The sequence below is a fragment of the Nansenia antarctica genome (assembly GCF_963989245.1).
Source record: "Nansenia antarctica genome assembly, chromosome: 5".
NCBI classification, from domain to species: domain Eukaryota; kingdom Metazoa; phylum Chordata; class Actinopteri; order Argentiniformes; family Microstomatidae; genus Nansenia; species Nansenia antarctica.
The window spans coordinates 10,109,537-10,126,263 of NC_137690.1; the positions used below are offsets into that span (position 1 = coordinate 10,109,537).

Consider the following 16,727-nt stretch of genomic DNA (forward strand, 5'->3'; position numbering starts at 1 on the left):
CTTTTCAATTCTCACGGCTACCTGTCCTGTCTCTCACTTACTCAAGGGAGAGGAACTCACTTCAGCTCCTTCATGGCTACACCAGTGGAGACTGGTGGTGGAGGTATAAATCAATCATAGTAATGCATGGAATGAAATGTAAGGAATGGTATCAGACACGTGTAAAGAGACCTCCACAACTGCTCAACTCCTCTTAAATTGTTTTGAAGACTTGTTTAGTGGAAGAGGCTCACTATATTTAGAAGTGAGATTCATAAGATAGATATAGGCTGGGGCCGCAGGGTCCCCGGTTCGAATCCGGCCGGGGACATATCCTGCATGTCATCCCTACTCTCTCTCACCCATCCTTCCTGTCTAATTCTCCACTGTATCTATCAATAAAAAAAGAAAAATATGAGTGGGACTGCCCCACTCAGAAAAGATATAGGCCTATATAATCGCAATATAATTGTGCCGCAAAATGCCCTTTATCCTCGAAACAGACTTCCCCTCTCTCCCTTATTGCACCTAGGCCTAGCCATTGTACTGTGGTCCCTGATTTATTCCAAGGCAGCAGCAGGGCCTGCTAAACCAACTCTCTCTCAGCTGAGCTTCCCTGTAACCACGGGAGACACGGGTCGCACAACAAGACGTGTGGTCTAATGGACGTCGGGTGGAGCAGGTTTTGGTGATATTTCCCACCACTTTCGATATTCTTTTCTTACTTATTTAAAATCTATATATAATGTTTGACACAACTATCAATCCTGCATGTGTTCCAAAGTCGATGTCGTTTTGCGCATGCATTTCCTATGATTTCTCGCAAATACTGAAACATTGAAACATTAAGATGACGACTCATCGGAATGCTCCACTAGTGGACCCGCGTCATTCCGTTATTACCAAGCCACTTTCGATTCCACAACCCTCTGGAGAACATCTCTCTGGAGAGAAACTCTCCCGGGAGCAGGTCTTCTGGGACAACTATCACCGCAGACAGCGGCAGTGGAGCCGCCAGGGCTACCGTGCAGCTGCGTGGAGGCCGTATGAGGAGGTCGGAGAACCCCTCTACCTGGAGCCCAAGAGACTGATCCTCCAATCATTGTTGGGACAACCTGAAGATGAGGTTGGCATCTAGACTTTGATTATCTAAAAATACGTTGGAATGAATGGTATGCATGCAGACCCGTCACCAGGGCCCAGTCTTAGGGTGGGCCAATGAACTGCATGGGGGGGCACAATTATTATTAACTATTTTATATAATCCAATATGCTATGGTATTCGTCATGCAACACTGACATGCATAGTAGGTTGCAGAGGCTAAATTGGACACGTAGCCTACCGATGAAGACTAGACCTAAAATTATCAGAATGCAGCAAATAACATAACAATAAACACAGGCGAAGCTGGTTTATTACAAGGCCTTGTCGACCCGAGTAGGCCTAAGCTAAAATTATTTGAATGCAAGTTACTTTATAGCGTGGAGAGGCCAAGTTGTGCATTACAATGCGCACAGGTCAATAATTGGCACCAACCCGGCACACGTACAAGAACAAGAATTAAATAAATGCCAGGGATAGCCTACGTAACAAAAATTAGGAGACTGGCACGCAATCAGTGCACTTCCAAAAGGGATACAGTATGACCGACCGATCGTGTGATCATCACATTAAAACCACCCATCTACAGCAAATAGGATCAGCCAGATCCTCATCATTGAACACGTTATACACAAAGCACATTAAATATAGCATAACCGTGCAAACAGCTCATCTCTCCAGTTGAAAAAGCTGTCGAGAATACAACTAGCAAAACATCACCACGGCGTGTGCTCACACGGACACACACACACACACACACACACACACCCGGCTCAGAAAAGAAGGAGGAGGCGTTTTTCAGTGCTGAATCTCCTCATCAGTAAGTCCTTCCACTCATCCTTGAACTTGTGGGTGAGGTCCTTTTCGAAGGCAAGCTGAATCAGTTGAGCCTTGCGCTTGTGCAACATGCTGCGCCGATGCTCAGAGAAAACATTTTTAAGTGTTGAAAAAGAGTTTTCACAAGTCGCGGTAGACGCTCCCAAAGTTAGGGCGAGTGTATAAGCTTGGATGACAGTTGGCATGGCCTGGAGTGCTGAGTGGAATGTATACTGAGAATATTGGCTATTGTCCATTGTCCATCTTTGGGGGGAAACGAGGTGTCCTCCATCTTCTTTACCAGGAACCCACCACGAGCCACAGCATATTCAGATTCAACCACTTCAGTTCGAGCTAATCTTAGGAGAGGAGTGACCTTCGATGGATCCATGAAATCCTCGGCCTCTGGGTTTAAAGCAGCCAGCGCACCAATGAGCTTGCAGCTGCGCTCTCCAAAACGCGCATCCATCTCTCCTTGCACAGCATCAATAACACTGTAAAACACTCCCAGGAACTCTGTCTTTTCGCCAGTGTCCCTCTGTGACTGTCCAACCGTTCCTTCAACTACAAATGCACCAAAGCTCTTGTTAATTGTGCGTCTTCTCTTAGTTGGACAGCTGGGACCAGCCTCGTCAGTGGCTGAGGCTGGAGGAGAGCAGAGGTCCCAGAGCGCAGTAAACTCATCCTCTGTGCGCAGTGATTTGATGCATTCAGATGCACTGTTCACAAGAGTAACCGCAGTGAACAGGTCCATGTTCTCGCTTTGTAGCAGTCTGTTTGGTGGCTCGAAAAGTAACAAAACTTTCATCGGGGGGCTAGCAAGGCTAGTAGTAGCCCTAGCCCTAACAGTTGGGCTAGTAGGACTTACCTCACTAGTGGTAGCCGTCGGGGTGCTAGTGTCAGGCTGCCCACAGTCGCTAATGCTGGTGCTACGTATGTCCATCGGGGTTGGGTGCAGCTGCACCTTTCGAGGATTTACCGGTAATCCACTTTCTTATATCCATCTTTATTCAAAAAGCTTTATCCATCAAAAAGCGCAGATTTCACTCAACTGCTCAGTGCTCGCCTCACACAACTGAAATGGCGAGAGCAGCAGCGTGCGTAACGTGCAACTTTCAACTTTCAACTTTCAAATGATTGGTTGTCACTAGAATCCCGTCCAACAAAATGAAAAACACACTATTGTTTCTCAATTTTAATGTCTTCATTTAACATAAAATATGTTTTTTTTTTTTTTTTTTTTTTTAATATCTGGCTGCCAGTTGGGGGGGCACCAGCACGTCTGTGGGGGGGCCTGGCCCCCTGAGGCCCGCCCATAGTGACGGGCCTGTATGCATGTAATGTAGGTGTCGTTTTTAAACACACACACACACACACACACACACACACACACACACACACACACACACACACACATATATAAATATTTGAATATGTGTCTTATTACATAATCAACACATCATTAATTTGCAATGTTAAAAATAGCTAATTATTGATGTGTTGATGTGTTGATTATGGAACTTATGTATTATGTATATAAAATGATACATTTTCAAAGTGTGAATCTCTGGTGGGGGGAATTGAGCTTTTTGAGGAGTTTGTTGTTTTTCTCCCAACAACCCTCTCTCTCTGTGACTCATCCCATCAGATATTATCTGACAGTTTGGGGAGAACGACAGCTTTCATGTACCCCTCTTCTTTTCTTTCTTTTTCCTTGACCTCAGATGCACTGCGTGGGTGATATGTCTCTCTGGCAGCGGGTATGATGTGTGTGAGCACTTTCATTTCATGGCAGGCTGTCTATCTCCCATTCATCAGCCCCAGCCAGTCCCTTTGGGCCCGAGAGATCACTCTCATCCTCGCCATGTCGCTCCATTTACTTTTAATGGACACTGATTCTCCACACTGAACAGATCAACGACATGAAGTGTGTCGCAAATCAAATATCCGCCCCCTCTCTCTCTCACACTTGCCTCAAAACACATTTCAGGCCACTTCCCCTCCCGAGGGAGGGCTCAGTGGATGGTGAAAGACAAGATACACATTGGCCGGTTGACTTTAAACCTGGCCTCTGCGGGAATTCAGTCGTATAAGTTGTTTTCCCCCTATTTAATGTTATCTCAGCTCTATATTAGATAGCATAGGTAAAATAAAAAGTTAGATTGTTCGTCTCCATCTCTGCACAGCCACTCCCTAACTAAAAATGCATTTGGATTAAGACGTAAGGCAATAAGGCATCATTTGTAAGGCAATTACACCTGTGCTTTGGGGCTGGAGGAGGCCGACAACACAGCACATCACTGCTCTTTAAATAGCCACAGCAGACACATGGAATATTGGCACCTAATGCATCATGGGGAATAGAGTGTCAAACGGGTGGTTTATTCCTGTGGATATTGCATTCATCAGAGTTATGGTGGGGATGCTCAGTTGCTGAGGCAGACAGCTTGCCTTGCGGACGGAGGCGCGGCTCATATTAAAAGTGACACAGCGAAAATGGAGAGGCTTATCCTTGAATGCCGGAACCTTCCTTCCTCCCTTCGAAGTCATCTCAGACAGGTGGGGAGGGAACCAATAGGAGAGGGCGGGCGTTGAGCCATTGTTCATAGAAATGCATACCTTAGAATCAGTTCAGTGAGGCCTCAGTCGTGCAATCAATTTCTGCTACGACTCCATTGTGAATGGTAAATCATCATAAAAAAAATACAGTACAAGCAAAAATATTTCTCTTCGGCTCTCGGCTGCAGCATTACTGTGGATAATGCATTTTAGTTCCGCTCACCATGTCATTAAGACTGATGTAACAAATATACAGTAGGCTTACGGCAGCACCGGTATCAGCACGCCAGAGGGACGCCGACTGCATGTATTCCATTGTTTTCTGGGGGCTGGGAGGAGGTCTCTGTACTGAGGCAGCAGCAGGAAGGCAACAGCGTCCCAGTTTAACTTGGAAGCGATTTACTGCTGATGAGCTCATCCATCAGCATGGGTATGGTGGGAGGAGGGGGGATGAATAGAAGGTGTGTGTGTGGGGTGGGGTGGGGGTGGGGGTGGCTCAGAGCACAAGGGTAGGTCAGAGTCGGATGGTTCAGGGAGAGATCTGCCACATGCTTCACTGTGAAAAATGACGGCCCCTGTCAACTCGTCACTCTCACACCCTCCTCTCCCCCTTTACTCCCTCAGAAGTTGCAGCATATTAATTTAAGAGAGATGGCCACGGGGTTGCCGTTGCTGCCCGGAGCAAGCAGTCAGTGGCCTTGTCATCCGTGGTCCGGTCATATTTTGCGAGTTATACTTTTGAACAGTAACAATAGCTTTATTGATTATCCCCTAGACAAGAGCAATGTTGAGGACATGATTTGGGAATGCAAGAGCACAATGTGCATCCTACACATACTGTACTATGCAACATTGCCACCGTTGGTCTAAAGTCATACAGGACCACCCGACTGTAACCATCCACTGTCGGAGGGTTGAGGTAACACATACTTATACAGGGGAGAACTGGTATTTTGTGATGTTTTGTGTATGTTTAACGCATTGGGAAAATAGAAAACACACAGCAAAAATGACCACCAGACTGAAGGTGTACAACTATAAATCTAATATTAATAATAATAATAATAATAATAATAATACATTAGACTTATATAGCGCTTTTCTAGACACTCAAAGACACTTTACAAACTGAAAAGATCGAGTAGTAATATAAAAAGAAACAAAAAAAATGTATAAAAGAAAGTATAGGGGTCGATTCATTTAGGACAATCTACTCTGTATACTGCAATTACACCTAGATTTCGGGCGGAGAAGCGGCGAACAGGCAACGCCAGCGTCCTCTCGACCCACATTTTTTGAAAAGTGATCATATCATAATCTATACATCATATCTCTATCATATCATATCTATACATCATATCATATTAGGATTTTTAGATTACTAAATCTCAATCAAGGTCTTTGTAGGACAATCCACTCTGTATATTGACCTAAACTTCCTAGTTTGAACTCGTGTTTCAGCACGTATCAGTCACCCCTTCTTCAACAAGCGTTTCCCCATGTTTGTGTTTTATAGGCTTCAAAGGACGATGTCTCACCAGAGGAGGATGTGCCCATTAACACAGACCCACTAGATTCCGCTGGAGGAAGTAAGGTCCGTGACCGTGAATCATCTACCCCCTTATTCTTTACCCTGTTTCACCCTGCTGGTACAGGACCTTATGTATGACAGTCATCAATGCACGATCCTTATGTATGAGTCTATAGGGTATTCTTTATGGAATGCGCTCAATTATGTATTCAATGTAGTGGGATTAATGGGCTGATTATCTGTCATTTCCATGAGCGGTGTCGCATTAGCAACATAATATTTACACTTGGCTCACTGCCCGGCTGCTAGCTCCTCTGGAGGTCAGACGAGGACGCTGGGTGACTCCTCCGTAACTGAAACGCTGCTCCGAAAGTTATAGATGATTGTATAAACGTGAGCTTGTCTTGTCCGTTTTGTTGTGTCGATCTTTTTTCCAGAGCTTACCGTTCCGCCTCCCTCAGGCTCGGAAGCGACAGGATGCTATTTCCCTCCAGAAGCATCTGGGCCATACTAGGTGAGATATCCATCTGTGCTTGTTTTAGGATTCAGGGATTAGAAACTGTGTCAATATGCTCGGACCATACCGGCATTCATAAACATGTGTAAGAGAGAATCGCCAACACCAACATTGAAATAAGCATAATGCAGGTCTGCCCCTATGATGACCAATGGTCTATTCTGGTCTCTTAGTGGCATATTTCAAATACACATTTGGTTTGTATTTGATATATAAAAATCCTCCCAGAGGTGAAATGCAACAGTTTGCCTGCCGCGGGCACGACCTGCCGCCACTGTAGGCTGCGGGTAGCCGAGACCTGGCACACAGACAAGCCATGGCATTTGGTGTGTGTCTGTGTGTGAGTGTGTCTGTGTGTGTGTGTGTGTGTGTGTGTGTGTGTGTCTGTCTGTCTGTCTGTGTGTGTGTGTGTGTGTGTGTGTGTGTGTCTGTCTGTCTGTCTGTGTGTGTGTGTGCGTGTGTGTGTGTGTCTGTGTGTCTGTCTGTCTGTGTGTGTGTGTGTGTGTGTGTGTCTGTCTGTCTGTCTGTGTGTGTGTGTGTGTGTGTGTGTGTGTGTGTGTGTGTGTGTGTGTATGTGTGCGTGTGCGTGTGAGACAACACCCTCTCAGGGCAGCCAAGGGCGGCCTTGGAATGGCAGACATTTCTGACAGCTTCTGATAGAGCTCGGAATATTGAATTATTCATACAGGTGTTTGGGAGAAAGGTTGCCATTTTCACAGGAGTAAAATAGCCCTAATGAATAGTGGCGGTTTTCCGCAGTGAGAATAGAGTGGTTATGAGGAGGTGCTTTAATGTAGTTTGTTTGCATCAAATGCCATGGCAGGCCTTTTCTATCTTCTCACATTTTTATAGTCTTCGCATCCATCCATTTAGGTAGGGTTATACTGTACTGTACACAAGTGGAGGCTGATGGAGGGAGAAATCCAAGGATGGGCACATTGTAATGCATGGAATGGAAACACGTGTGTTTGACCATTCCTGATTCCATTCCAACAACATTCCAACATTCCAACATTCCAACATTCCAACATCCCTTCCGAATTCTACCTCCACCAGCCTCCACTGCTGTACACTGCAATAGTATCATACATTAATAGTACAATAGTACCCATACATTAATCATAGATGTATTATAAACCTAAATGGTAAATGGACTGCACTTATACAGCGCCTTATTCCAAAGCGCTTTACAATCGCCTCTCATTCACCCATTCACACACACATTCACACACCAATGGCGGCAAAAGCTACCATGCAAGGCACCGGCCCGCTCAGTGGGAGCAATTGTTGGGTTCAGTGTCTTGCCCAAGGACACCTCGACACGTGGCCAACCCGGGGATCGAACCGCCAAACCGCGCGTCTTGCAACGGCTCTTCCCCCTTGCACCACAGCCTCCCCCATAAACATCATACATTAACTATGTATGATACATTTCTCATACAGTATTTTACAGTACATAGACTTTATCACACTGTCACCTACATCAATATTTAGTGTTATTTACCCCACGGATATAAGTAGGCCACACTAGAAGATGGTGCCAGTGTTTCTTTCCAGAAAGCACATTACTCTGTAGACAAGTAATCATATGCGGAGCCACTGTTCCTCTGGTGTGACTGAATACATCAATGCCTGTGGTATTACTCTTCTAGCTGTTCAGCTGTTTATGATCATCAGCTCCTCCTATGGCTGGCTAAGCATCGGTGAAGATATCTACATTATACATCAACTGTCTCTTTCTCAAATGCCACTGCTCTTATCCAATAGCTCTTATCCAATATGAATCTGGTTTTGCATCACATGATAGTTGATGGGTATACTTGTGTACTGAAACCAAATCCATACATCCTTTTACATGTTTTTGATTAATTAAACATGATTTAATTAGTTTACAAGTGTCGCGCTAAAACACTTCATTGGCCCCAGCTGTGAGAGCGGATTTTATGATCTAGATCATGACATTTATCTATTTAATGTAGAGATGTGTATCGTATGAATGATTTAACACCCCCATCGCGGTGGTAATGATGGTGTACTACCAGAGCTGTTCTGGTGGTGATTTCTGAAATGAAATGTTAATTAGGTCCCGGAAAACTGAAAAGAAACAGTGTCTAGGGACACAAGGCCACTCTCTCCCTCTCCGATCACCGTTGTCAACTCACCTGCTTTCCCGGCGCTACATGCCTTTAGTTGCCAGGCAACCAGCTGCCACCCAGGGGCTCTCGTGGTCTGACCTGTACAGAAACCATCCACCCTTTTCAACAGTGAAGGAGGAAAAACTGTGATAATTTTCCAACCGACCTCAATCAATTATTTAACCAAGTGGCCTTTTCTCTTCCTGTTGAGGCTGTGCACCTTTGTTGCTGTGTATTTGAAAAAGCTTTTCTATTTGTGATTCACTAATACCAGGTTGAGTCAAGTTTCTGAAAACAACATGATATTGATTGGAACCTTAAACACCTACGTTGGGCATACATTATTGAATTTCCTTGAAGCTCCTTTCACACCTGATGTCCATCTTTGCGTGCATCGACCAGAAGGCTTATTAGGATCCTCTAAGATGCACTTGCAACTAACCCATTAGGCCATTAGAGCTCTTAGACAGCACCTATTCTACAGCCACTTACAGTAGGCCAATACAGTCCATAAAGATTCATGGATTCATTAGTGATGCTTCTCAAGAGGCTCTTTGGCTTTGTGGGGGTGTTAGACCTCAGGGGACTTTTATCATTGATATTTTTAAAAATCACAGTTCGGAAATTAGGTAAAGGCAGTTAAGAAAAGTGCACAGGGAATAGTAGGGAGCATGGGGAGCTACGGTTTTGCAGAGCAACCAGGGTCAATAATTGACAAATGCCTTTTCATCGAATGAATTTTTTTTGTCTTTTATTCAATGTTTATTTTTTTCTGCTTATGGTAGTGTTTTCTGCTCCTTTTAAAAGGACAACAATATTCTCAGGACCAATGAGGTTATGAAACAGGACCTTGAAATGGTAGGTGGGGAACAAAAGAAAAACAAAGATGGCAACAACTCAAGAGCTCACAGCTCCCTGAGGCTTGGCCTGGGGAAACAACACCTACAACCACATTCTGGACTCGCATACTGAAAACACCTACTAAATAGGTTGGCTCTGTTGAGTCATGAACACTTTTTTTCGTAATTTTCATAAACAACACAAGATGCTGTCCTCACAACACTGAGTGTGTGCTGTCAACAATTACTAGGAGGGATACCCTGTACGAATGGGCAATGTGTTATGCTAGTGTGATATTATGAGTCATTAAAGATGACATAGAAAAATGCTTTGATTAAATTGCCTACACTCTAAGCACCTAGACATCACGCATATAGAGAGTAACTGGGAATACCAAACACTTAGGGCCGGTTTCAGAGACAAGGCTTAGGCCTAGTCCTGGACTAAATCACACTTTCAATGTAAAATCTCCATTGAAGATGTTTTTTAGTCTAGGATTATGAATGAATGAATGAATGAATGAATGGTCTTTATTGTCATTGCTATAGTACAGGTACCAAACAACGAAATTTAGGAGGGGGGGCTCCCCTGGTGCTAGGAAAGAAAAAAAAAACTAAAAAAAACACAAGAAGGGAAGGAGCTGGTTTACATAAATAAAGGCTATGTACACTATCCACTATACTATACTGTACAGATAGACGACTAGGGTTGTCATATTGCACATAGTGTTATTGCACATTCATTTGAAGTGGCACAGTTTGCAGGCTAGAAATGTACATATTTGTGCCTCAGCACTACACCTGATTTTTTCAGTCCAGCAGCTGCCATCAATCCGTCCAGACTGTCCAGGGCCCAGAACCTAGGTCTTTGCTGTGTTCAGGGCCTGGATGGCCCTGGGGTAGAAGCTGTGCTTCAGTCTGTTTGTCCTTGCGGCCATGGTCCTGTGCCGCCTTTTCGAGGGCAGCCGGGTAAAGTGTTCGTACCCAGGGTGGGTTGGGTCTCTGGAGATCTTGGAGGCCTTCCTGAGACAGCGTGTGTTGTACAGCTCTTCCAGAGAGGGGAGGGGGGCGCCGGTGATCTTCTGGGCTGTTCTCACGACTCTCTGTAGCGCATTTCTCTCCGCGGTTGTGCAGCTGGAGAACCAGTTGCAGATGCCGTAGGTGAGGATGCTCTCCACTGCGCCGCGGTAGTAGGCCACCATTATCTCCTGCTTGATGTGTTCCTTCCTGAGGACTCTCAGGAAGTAGAGCCGCTGTTGTGCCTTCTTGATGGTGGCTGGCTTAAGCCTTGTCTGTGAAACCGGCCCTTAGAATCTCCCGCCTTGACTATTGCGACGCACTCGTGGCCGGGCTCCCCACCTCCGCCATCAGACCTCGGGAGCTCATTCAGAACACTGCCGCCCGTCTGGTGTTCAACCTCCCTAAATTCTCCCATGTTACCCCTCTCCTTCGCACCCTTCACTGGCTCCCGATAGCAGCTCACATCAGATTCAAGACCCTGGTGATCGCCTACCGGGCGGCAAAGGGAACAGCCCCTTCCCAGCTGCAAGCAATGGTCACCAGCCCACTCACTCTGCTCTTCTACCTCTGCTGGCCGACTGACACCACCACCTCTACACGGATGCGGCGGTCTCGCTACCCGTTCACGACTCTTTACCCTTCACCGGTGGAACGAGCTTCCCATTGCTGTCAGGACTGTAGAATCACTCCCAATCTTCCGCCGTAGACTGAAGACCGATCTCTTCAAGCTACACCTTAACTATCCCTTCTGAGACATCTACTTCCCCTCTACCCCCCTTTGTACAGTTTCTCTACTATTCAAATAAAAAATGTAAGCAGCACTGCGACTGCCAATGGCCCTTGGCCCAAGCATAGATTTTCCTGCTATGACTGGTGGATAGATGATTCACCAGTCATCGCTTTGTATAAAGGCTAAATGCCAAGTATAAGAATATATATACAAGTATAATATCATCGAGTTGGAGTGGGCTGTGGTATGCAATGCCAAATATTGAAGGAAACATTTATAGTTCAGCAGTGTTCAGTTCAGCCCTCTAACGAAATAAAGCAAATTAAAATTCAGGAGCTCAAACACTGATGCCCTGCAAGTCTACAACGGTTGGTTTGACTTTTCCGGGTGAAATATTGTGAGCCAGCTGGTTGCTAGATAACAAATAATGATTCACACAGCAAAGAGCTTTAACACATGCAGGCCTTTGTTTGCTGTCCCGTTTGACCTTTGTGGAAATAGAACTATGTCGGTTGATGAAGATTAGCTGTTTTTCAAATGGCTCTTTTTCCTTAGCCCGGCTTTAATTTGTTGTGTGTTGTCACGTATTGATTGATGATTACCGGTATATCGGTGTTCAACATCAGATACATGAGTCCAGGAGCTCTCATTTTATGTAGGGTTAAAAGAAATGGACCATTATATTAGAAATGTAATCATAGCTCTAGGCAAGACCATTGTATACTGTATAGATCGTCCAATGTACAGTATTCTCTGACCTATGTTCCACTAGAGTAAATTATACAGGATCGCTCAGAAGGCTGCCCTTTGCTCTACTGTTGCAGCCTGCTACACAAGAGGCTGAACCACAAACACAATGTATAATGATTACTGTAAGAAACACTGAGGTATATTAACCTCTCACTGTAATTTGCCAGCAAAGTCAAATGATTGCTGTGACACTGTGTGTGTGTGTGTGTGTGTGTGTGTGTGTGTGTGTGTGTAAATGTGTATGTGTGTGCGCGCCTGTGTGTGTGTGTGTGTGTGTGTGTGTGTGTGTGTGTGTGTGTGTGTGTGTGCTTTTGCGTGTGCGTGTGAGTGTGTATGCGAGCGTGCATGTGTTTTAATTTCCTGCCGTGCATTAATGCAAGGTAATTATGCATGCAGTGTATGAAAACAAGCAAACACATTTTAGAAAAGGTTATGGACTGGAGCTAAATCGCGGTAATGAAGTCATTAATCTGCCAGACGTCAGCTATTTCTCACATAATTCTCTATTTAGAGTATCATTCAACCGGCTGCTACTTTGACGTGCTCTGATTGGAATGATTTAGGGGAGTGGGTAACCCCATAAAGCTGTAATCTATGGAAGGATGGAATTAAACAGATGATACACTGTACTGTATGCCCACTATTGACTTCTGCTCAGTGAGAGGTTTGATTCTATTTTCGGTTATGACAGGAGACTTTTTTTAGAAATGTCTTGAAAATGTTAGACTATTTTGGTCTGACATTGGTGTGTGTGTGTGTGTGTGTACGTGTACGTGTACGTGTACGTGTGCCCTCTCCAGGCGTTTGGTGTCAGCGGTCAAGCATGGCCGGAGTTACTTCCACCTCCTTCAGAAGGAGGAGCAGGAAGAGGAGGAGGCGCAGCAGAGAGAACGCCAGAGGAGAGAGGCGTGGCACCGCACTGAACCCCGCCCACCATGCTCTGACTCAGACTCAGACAGTGACTCAGACAGGTGAGCCAACACTACTCTAATTGGCCCTGTTCCATTTTTACTTCGTACCCCATTCCCCTACCACCTACCCCTTTCAGAGGCTTCACAGATTGGAAAAGATTGGATATGAATAAGCAATATGATGATGCTTCCACCAAGTCCTCTTCAATTTGTGGACCCCGAAGGCAGAGGGATTAGGGAAGGGTATATACTGAATAATAATAATATCTTTGATTTATATAGCGCTTTTCAAGTAACCCAAGGACGCTTTACAAATTTACATAAAGACAGTCAGACAGACAAAAACAGAAAACACAGAGACAATGCCAAAAACTAAACTTGGGGCCAAAGGCCTTGGTGGGTTTTGAGGGCTGATTTGTAGGTGTCCAGGGTAGGGGCGTTGCAGATCACTGTGGGGAGAGAGTTCCAAAAGGTGGGGGCTGCCACACTGAAGGCTCTATCCCCAAAGGTCCGTAGGTTGGTGCGGGGGGTGGAAAACAGATCCATGTCTGAGGACCGCAGGTTCTGGGATGGGATATGTTGGCAGAGAAGATCAGATCAGAGTCTGGTGGGGGGTGCGGGCATGGAGGGATTTGTAGGTGAGGAGGAGGATTTTGTACAAGATGCGGGACTTGACCGGAAGCCAGTGGAGGTGAATGAGGGTGGGGGTGATGTGCTGCCAGGGCTTGGTGTGGGTGAGAACCCTGGCAGCTGAGTTCTGCACATACTGGAGCCTGTCCAGGGCTTTGCTGGGTACCCATAACAGGACTCCATTGCAATAGTCCAGGCGGGATGTGATGAAGGCATGGACGAGGGTTTCGGGCCACAGAGTCAGAGAGTGACAGTCGGAGTCTAGCAATGTTTTTGAGGTGGAAGAAGGCGGATTTGATGTGTGACTGGAAGGAGAGGGTGGAGTAAATGATGACACCCAGGTTGCGGACTTCGGGAGATGGGGAGATGGAGCAACCGTCAACCTGGAGGAGAAAGTCACCAACCTTCCGGACCAAGTTTAGGCCGTGGTGGCGGAAGATCTGGCCGAGGGGAAGCATGTAGTAGACAGTGAACAGGAGGGGTCCAAGCACAGAGCCTTGAGGCACGCCTTGGTTGACTGAGGCTGGGGAGGAACTGAAATGGAACAGCGTCCATTGACACAGGTGAGTCTAGGTAGCTAACCCCTGTGTGGCCCCCTCTTTTAGGTGGCCCCTCGCTGCAGGGGCCAGCTGGTCATCTGGGGCACGTCCAGGAAGGAAGAAGACCCCGTCAGCGAGACCTTTTACCCCAATCCACCGCTCCCTTACCTCCCCTCAGCTCAGTGAGGCTTCACAGTGAGTCTTCATTCTGTACTTCATGTTCATATGTATTCAGGGGAGTTCCATTGAGACCAAGGTCTTTTTCAAGGGTACCCTAATTGCTAAATATATACACATCACTAGGGATGCTATAGTCACTGTTTACATCAAGAACATTTTTACAGGCAATTGACAACAATAAATTATAATAAGAGCATTGTGCACTGTGCACTGTGGAATCCTTAATGATACACTGAGACTTGCTGTTTTAGTATCCTGCATGTGCCCAAGGAGCACAATGATTAACGGCAGTTCTACCCAGCTCAGAGGAGACACAATACAGCAGGATATATCATTTGACGTCCACACTCAAAATGTACTGTTGTAAGGTACTGCACCTTACTGTAAGGTACTACACAGCACAAACGTGCTAAACCATCAGAATATGTCTTGTGCTATAGGAATGTGGTGTTTTTGAAGCAGTCCTTTTGAATTATCGAGTGTAGAAAGTTAGCTATTAAGCGTGAGATCAAGCTTTTCCTACTCTATTCTGTTCTATTCCTAGTACGTAGTCCTTTTTACGTGATAGGTCTTCACACTAATCCCTACCGCCTTGCATCATTATAGATGCATGAGAAAGTTCAAAGATTGTGATATCTAGGAATCACAGCACCTTGAATCGCAACCTGTCTTCGTTCTGTCATTTGTTTTAATATCAAACAGAGGCTGTCTCGTCTACCTGGCTTGACAGATACCTTTCTATTTTTATCTCGTTCTTTTCCGAATCAGAAGGGGTACACCAGACCAAACTGGCACATGTTGAGTTAATGATGAACTACTGCTGTTTTCTCATTGGTTTTCTCTCAGAACATACTCCTTTGATGGCCCGCGAATGGGGATATATGACATTTTGAAAAGGTGTCAGGTTCTCAGACAAAATATGCCTTGTTAGATGCAGGGGCATGGTTGACAATACAGGGGGATGGATTTACAAAACAACTTCACCTCGGTTATCCCCCCTTAAGTTTCAGATAGAGGACGCACTGTAGTTTTTGATATATAGCTTTTGGATAGAAGCACATACACATACACAGACACACACACACACACACACACACACACACACACACTCACACACCTATATCCTATATATTTACTGTAAATTACACACAATGTTTTTCATAGTGTATTGCCCACTTGTTGCATCATAAAGTAACACTACTGTTACTATTGCATTATAACTGGTTCTACTGTTTCCATACTCTATATGTCGGTTCCACTGTCTTCTTGTGCTCCGTAATCCCTTTGAGTGTGTCTATATATATATAGCACCATTCTCATGAGGGGGATTGTGACACCACTGACTATTCGTCGTCCATCACCTGCAAATGTACAACTTCATTTCCTCTGACACTTGCGTTATTGTTGAGGACGCCATCGCCGCCGCAGACATATAACCCTGACTGCCGAGGAGAGAGGAGAATAACACCCGTTTCAAAGGTTGTTATCCGTGTTCTGATGGATCCTAATCCACCCGACTTGATGCGCCTCCCAGACAAATGCCTGCGTCGATAATGAAAAGCTGTTCCCCCGACCGAGGCCGTCTCATTCGCATTTGAGAGCAGTGAGAGTGGGGGGGGGGGGTGAGGGTGAGGGTGAGGGAGAGAGAGAGGGAGAGAGAGAGAGAGAGAGAGAGAGAGAGAGAGAGAGAGAGAGAGAGAGAGAGAGAGAGAGAGAGGGAGAGAGGGAGAGGGAGAGAGAGGGAGGGAGAGGGAGGGAGAGAGAGAGAGAGAGAGGGAGAGGGAGAGGGAGAGGGAGAGAGAGGGAGGGAGAGGGAGGGAGAGAGAGAGAGAGAGAGAGAGAGAGAGAGAGAGAGAGGGAGAGGGAGAGATGCTATATTGTGGTTGATGTGGGGAGAGAGATCCGTTGAGGGACTGTGGTCACAAGGCCTTGGAGCATGAAGGTTTCAGTGTGACAGACTACTACTTGACTGCTTGTGACAGTACAGCATGGGGAGGACGGATGGCCTGTCATCCAGTCCCTCCTCCAGTACAATGGCTCTTCACTCTGCCACTTCTCCTCCGTTCACACCCTGCCTACTCTGTGTAAAGTGCACTGCGTCAACCTTTCACTCCCTCCCTACTCATTTTGTGCTTTTTTGGGCTGCTGATTATTGAACGATGAATGGCAGTTCTGTGTGTGTGGCGGCGATCAAATGACGCAGTGACTCGTATTGGCCAGTAGGTGGGGCACTAGCACTGTAGCACTCGTGACTTGTGTTGACTTCAAATAAACATCGGGGACATGACCCCTACTAGCATGACTCACTCGATCAGGGGACGCTGGCAGTCACGGAAATCGGAGGACGAGCTGTTGTTTATGCATGGGATGGAATTAGGAACGGTATCAAACGCCTCATTCCATTCCATGCATTTACAATGAGCCCCGTCCTCTGATTTCTACCTCCACCACCCCCCTCTGTACTCAATATGAGGTGGATTAAAAATCAG

At 45.8% G+C, this 16,727-nt stretch overlaps 1 protein-coding gene across 1 annotated transcript in view; it reads left to right on the plus strand.

The window, feature by feature from the left end:
- Positions 1-829: 829 nt before the first annotated feature.
- The window catches only part of LOC308157719 (coiled-coil domain-containing protein 60-like), a gene marked incomplete at both ends in the record, with an annotated part of 24,969 nt that continues 9,071 nt past the window's right edge, over positions 830-16,727 (plus strand). The window contains 5 exons of the mRNA XM_080531327.1: positions 830-1,105; positions 5,973-6,050; positions 6,425-6,501; positions 12,779-12,949; positions 14,176-14,253. Coding sequence (XP_080387453.1) covers positions 830-1,105; positions 5,973-6,050; positions 6,425-6,501; positions 12,779-12,949; positions 14,176-14,253 — 680 coding nt within the window. The remainder of the gene's footprint in view (positions 1,106-5,972; positions 6,051-6,424; positions 6,502-12,778; positions 12,950-14,175; positions 14,254-16,727) is intronic.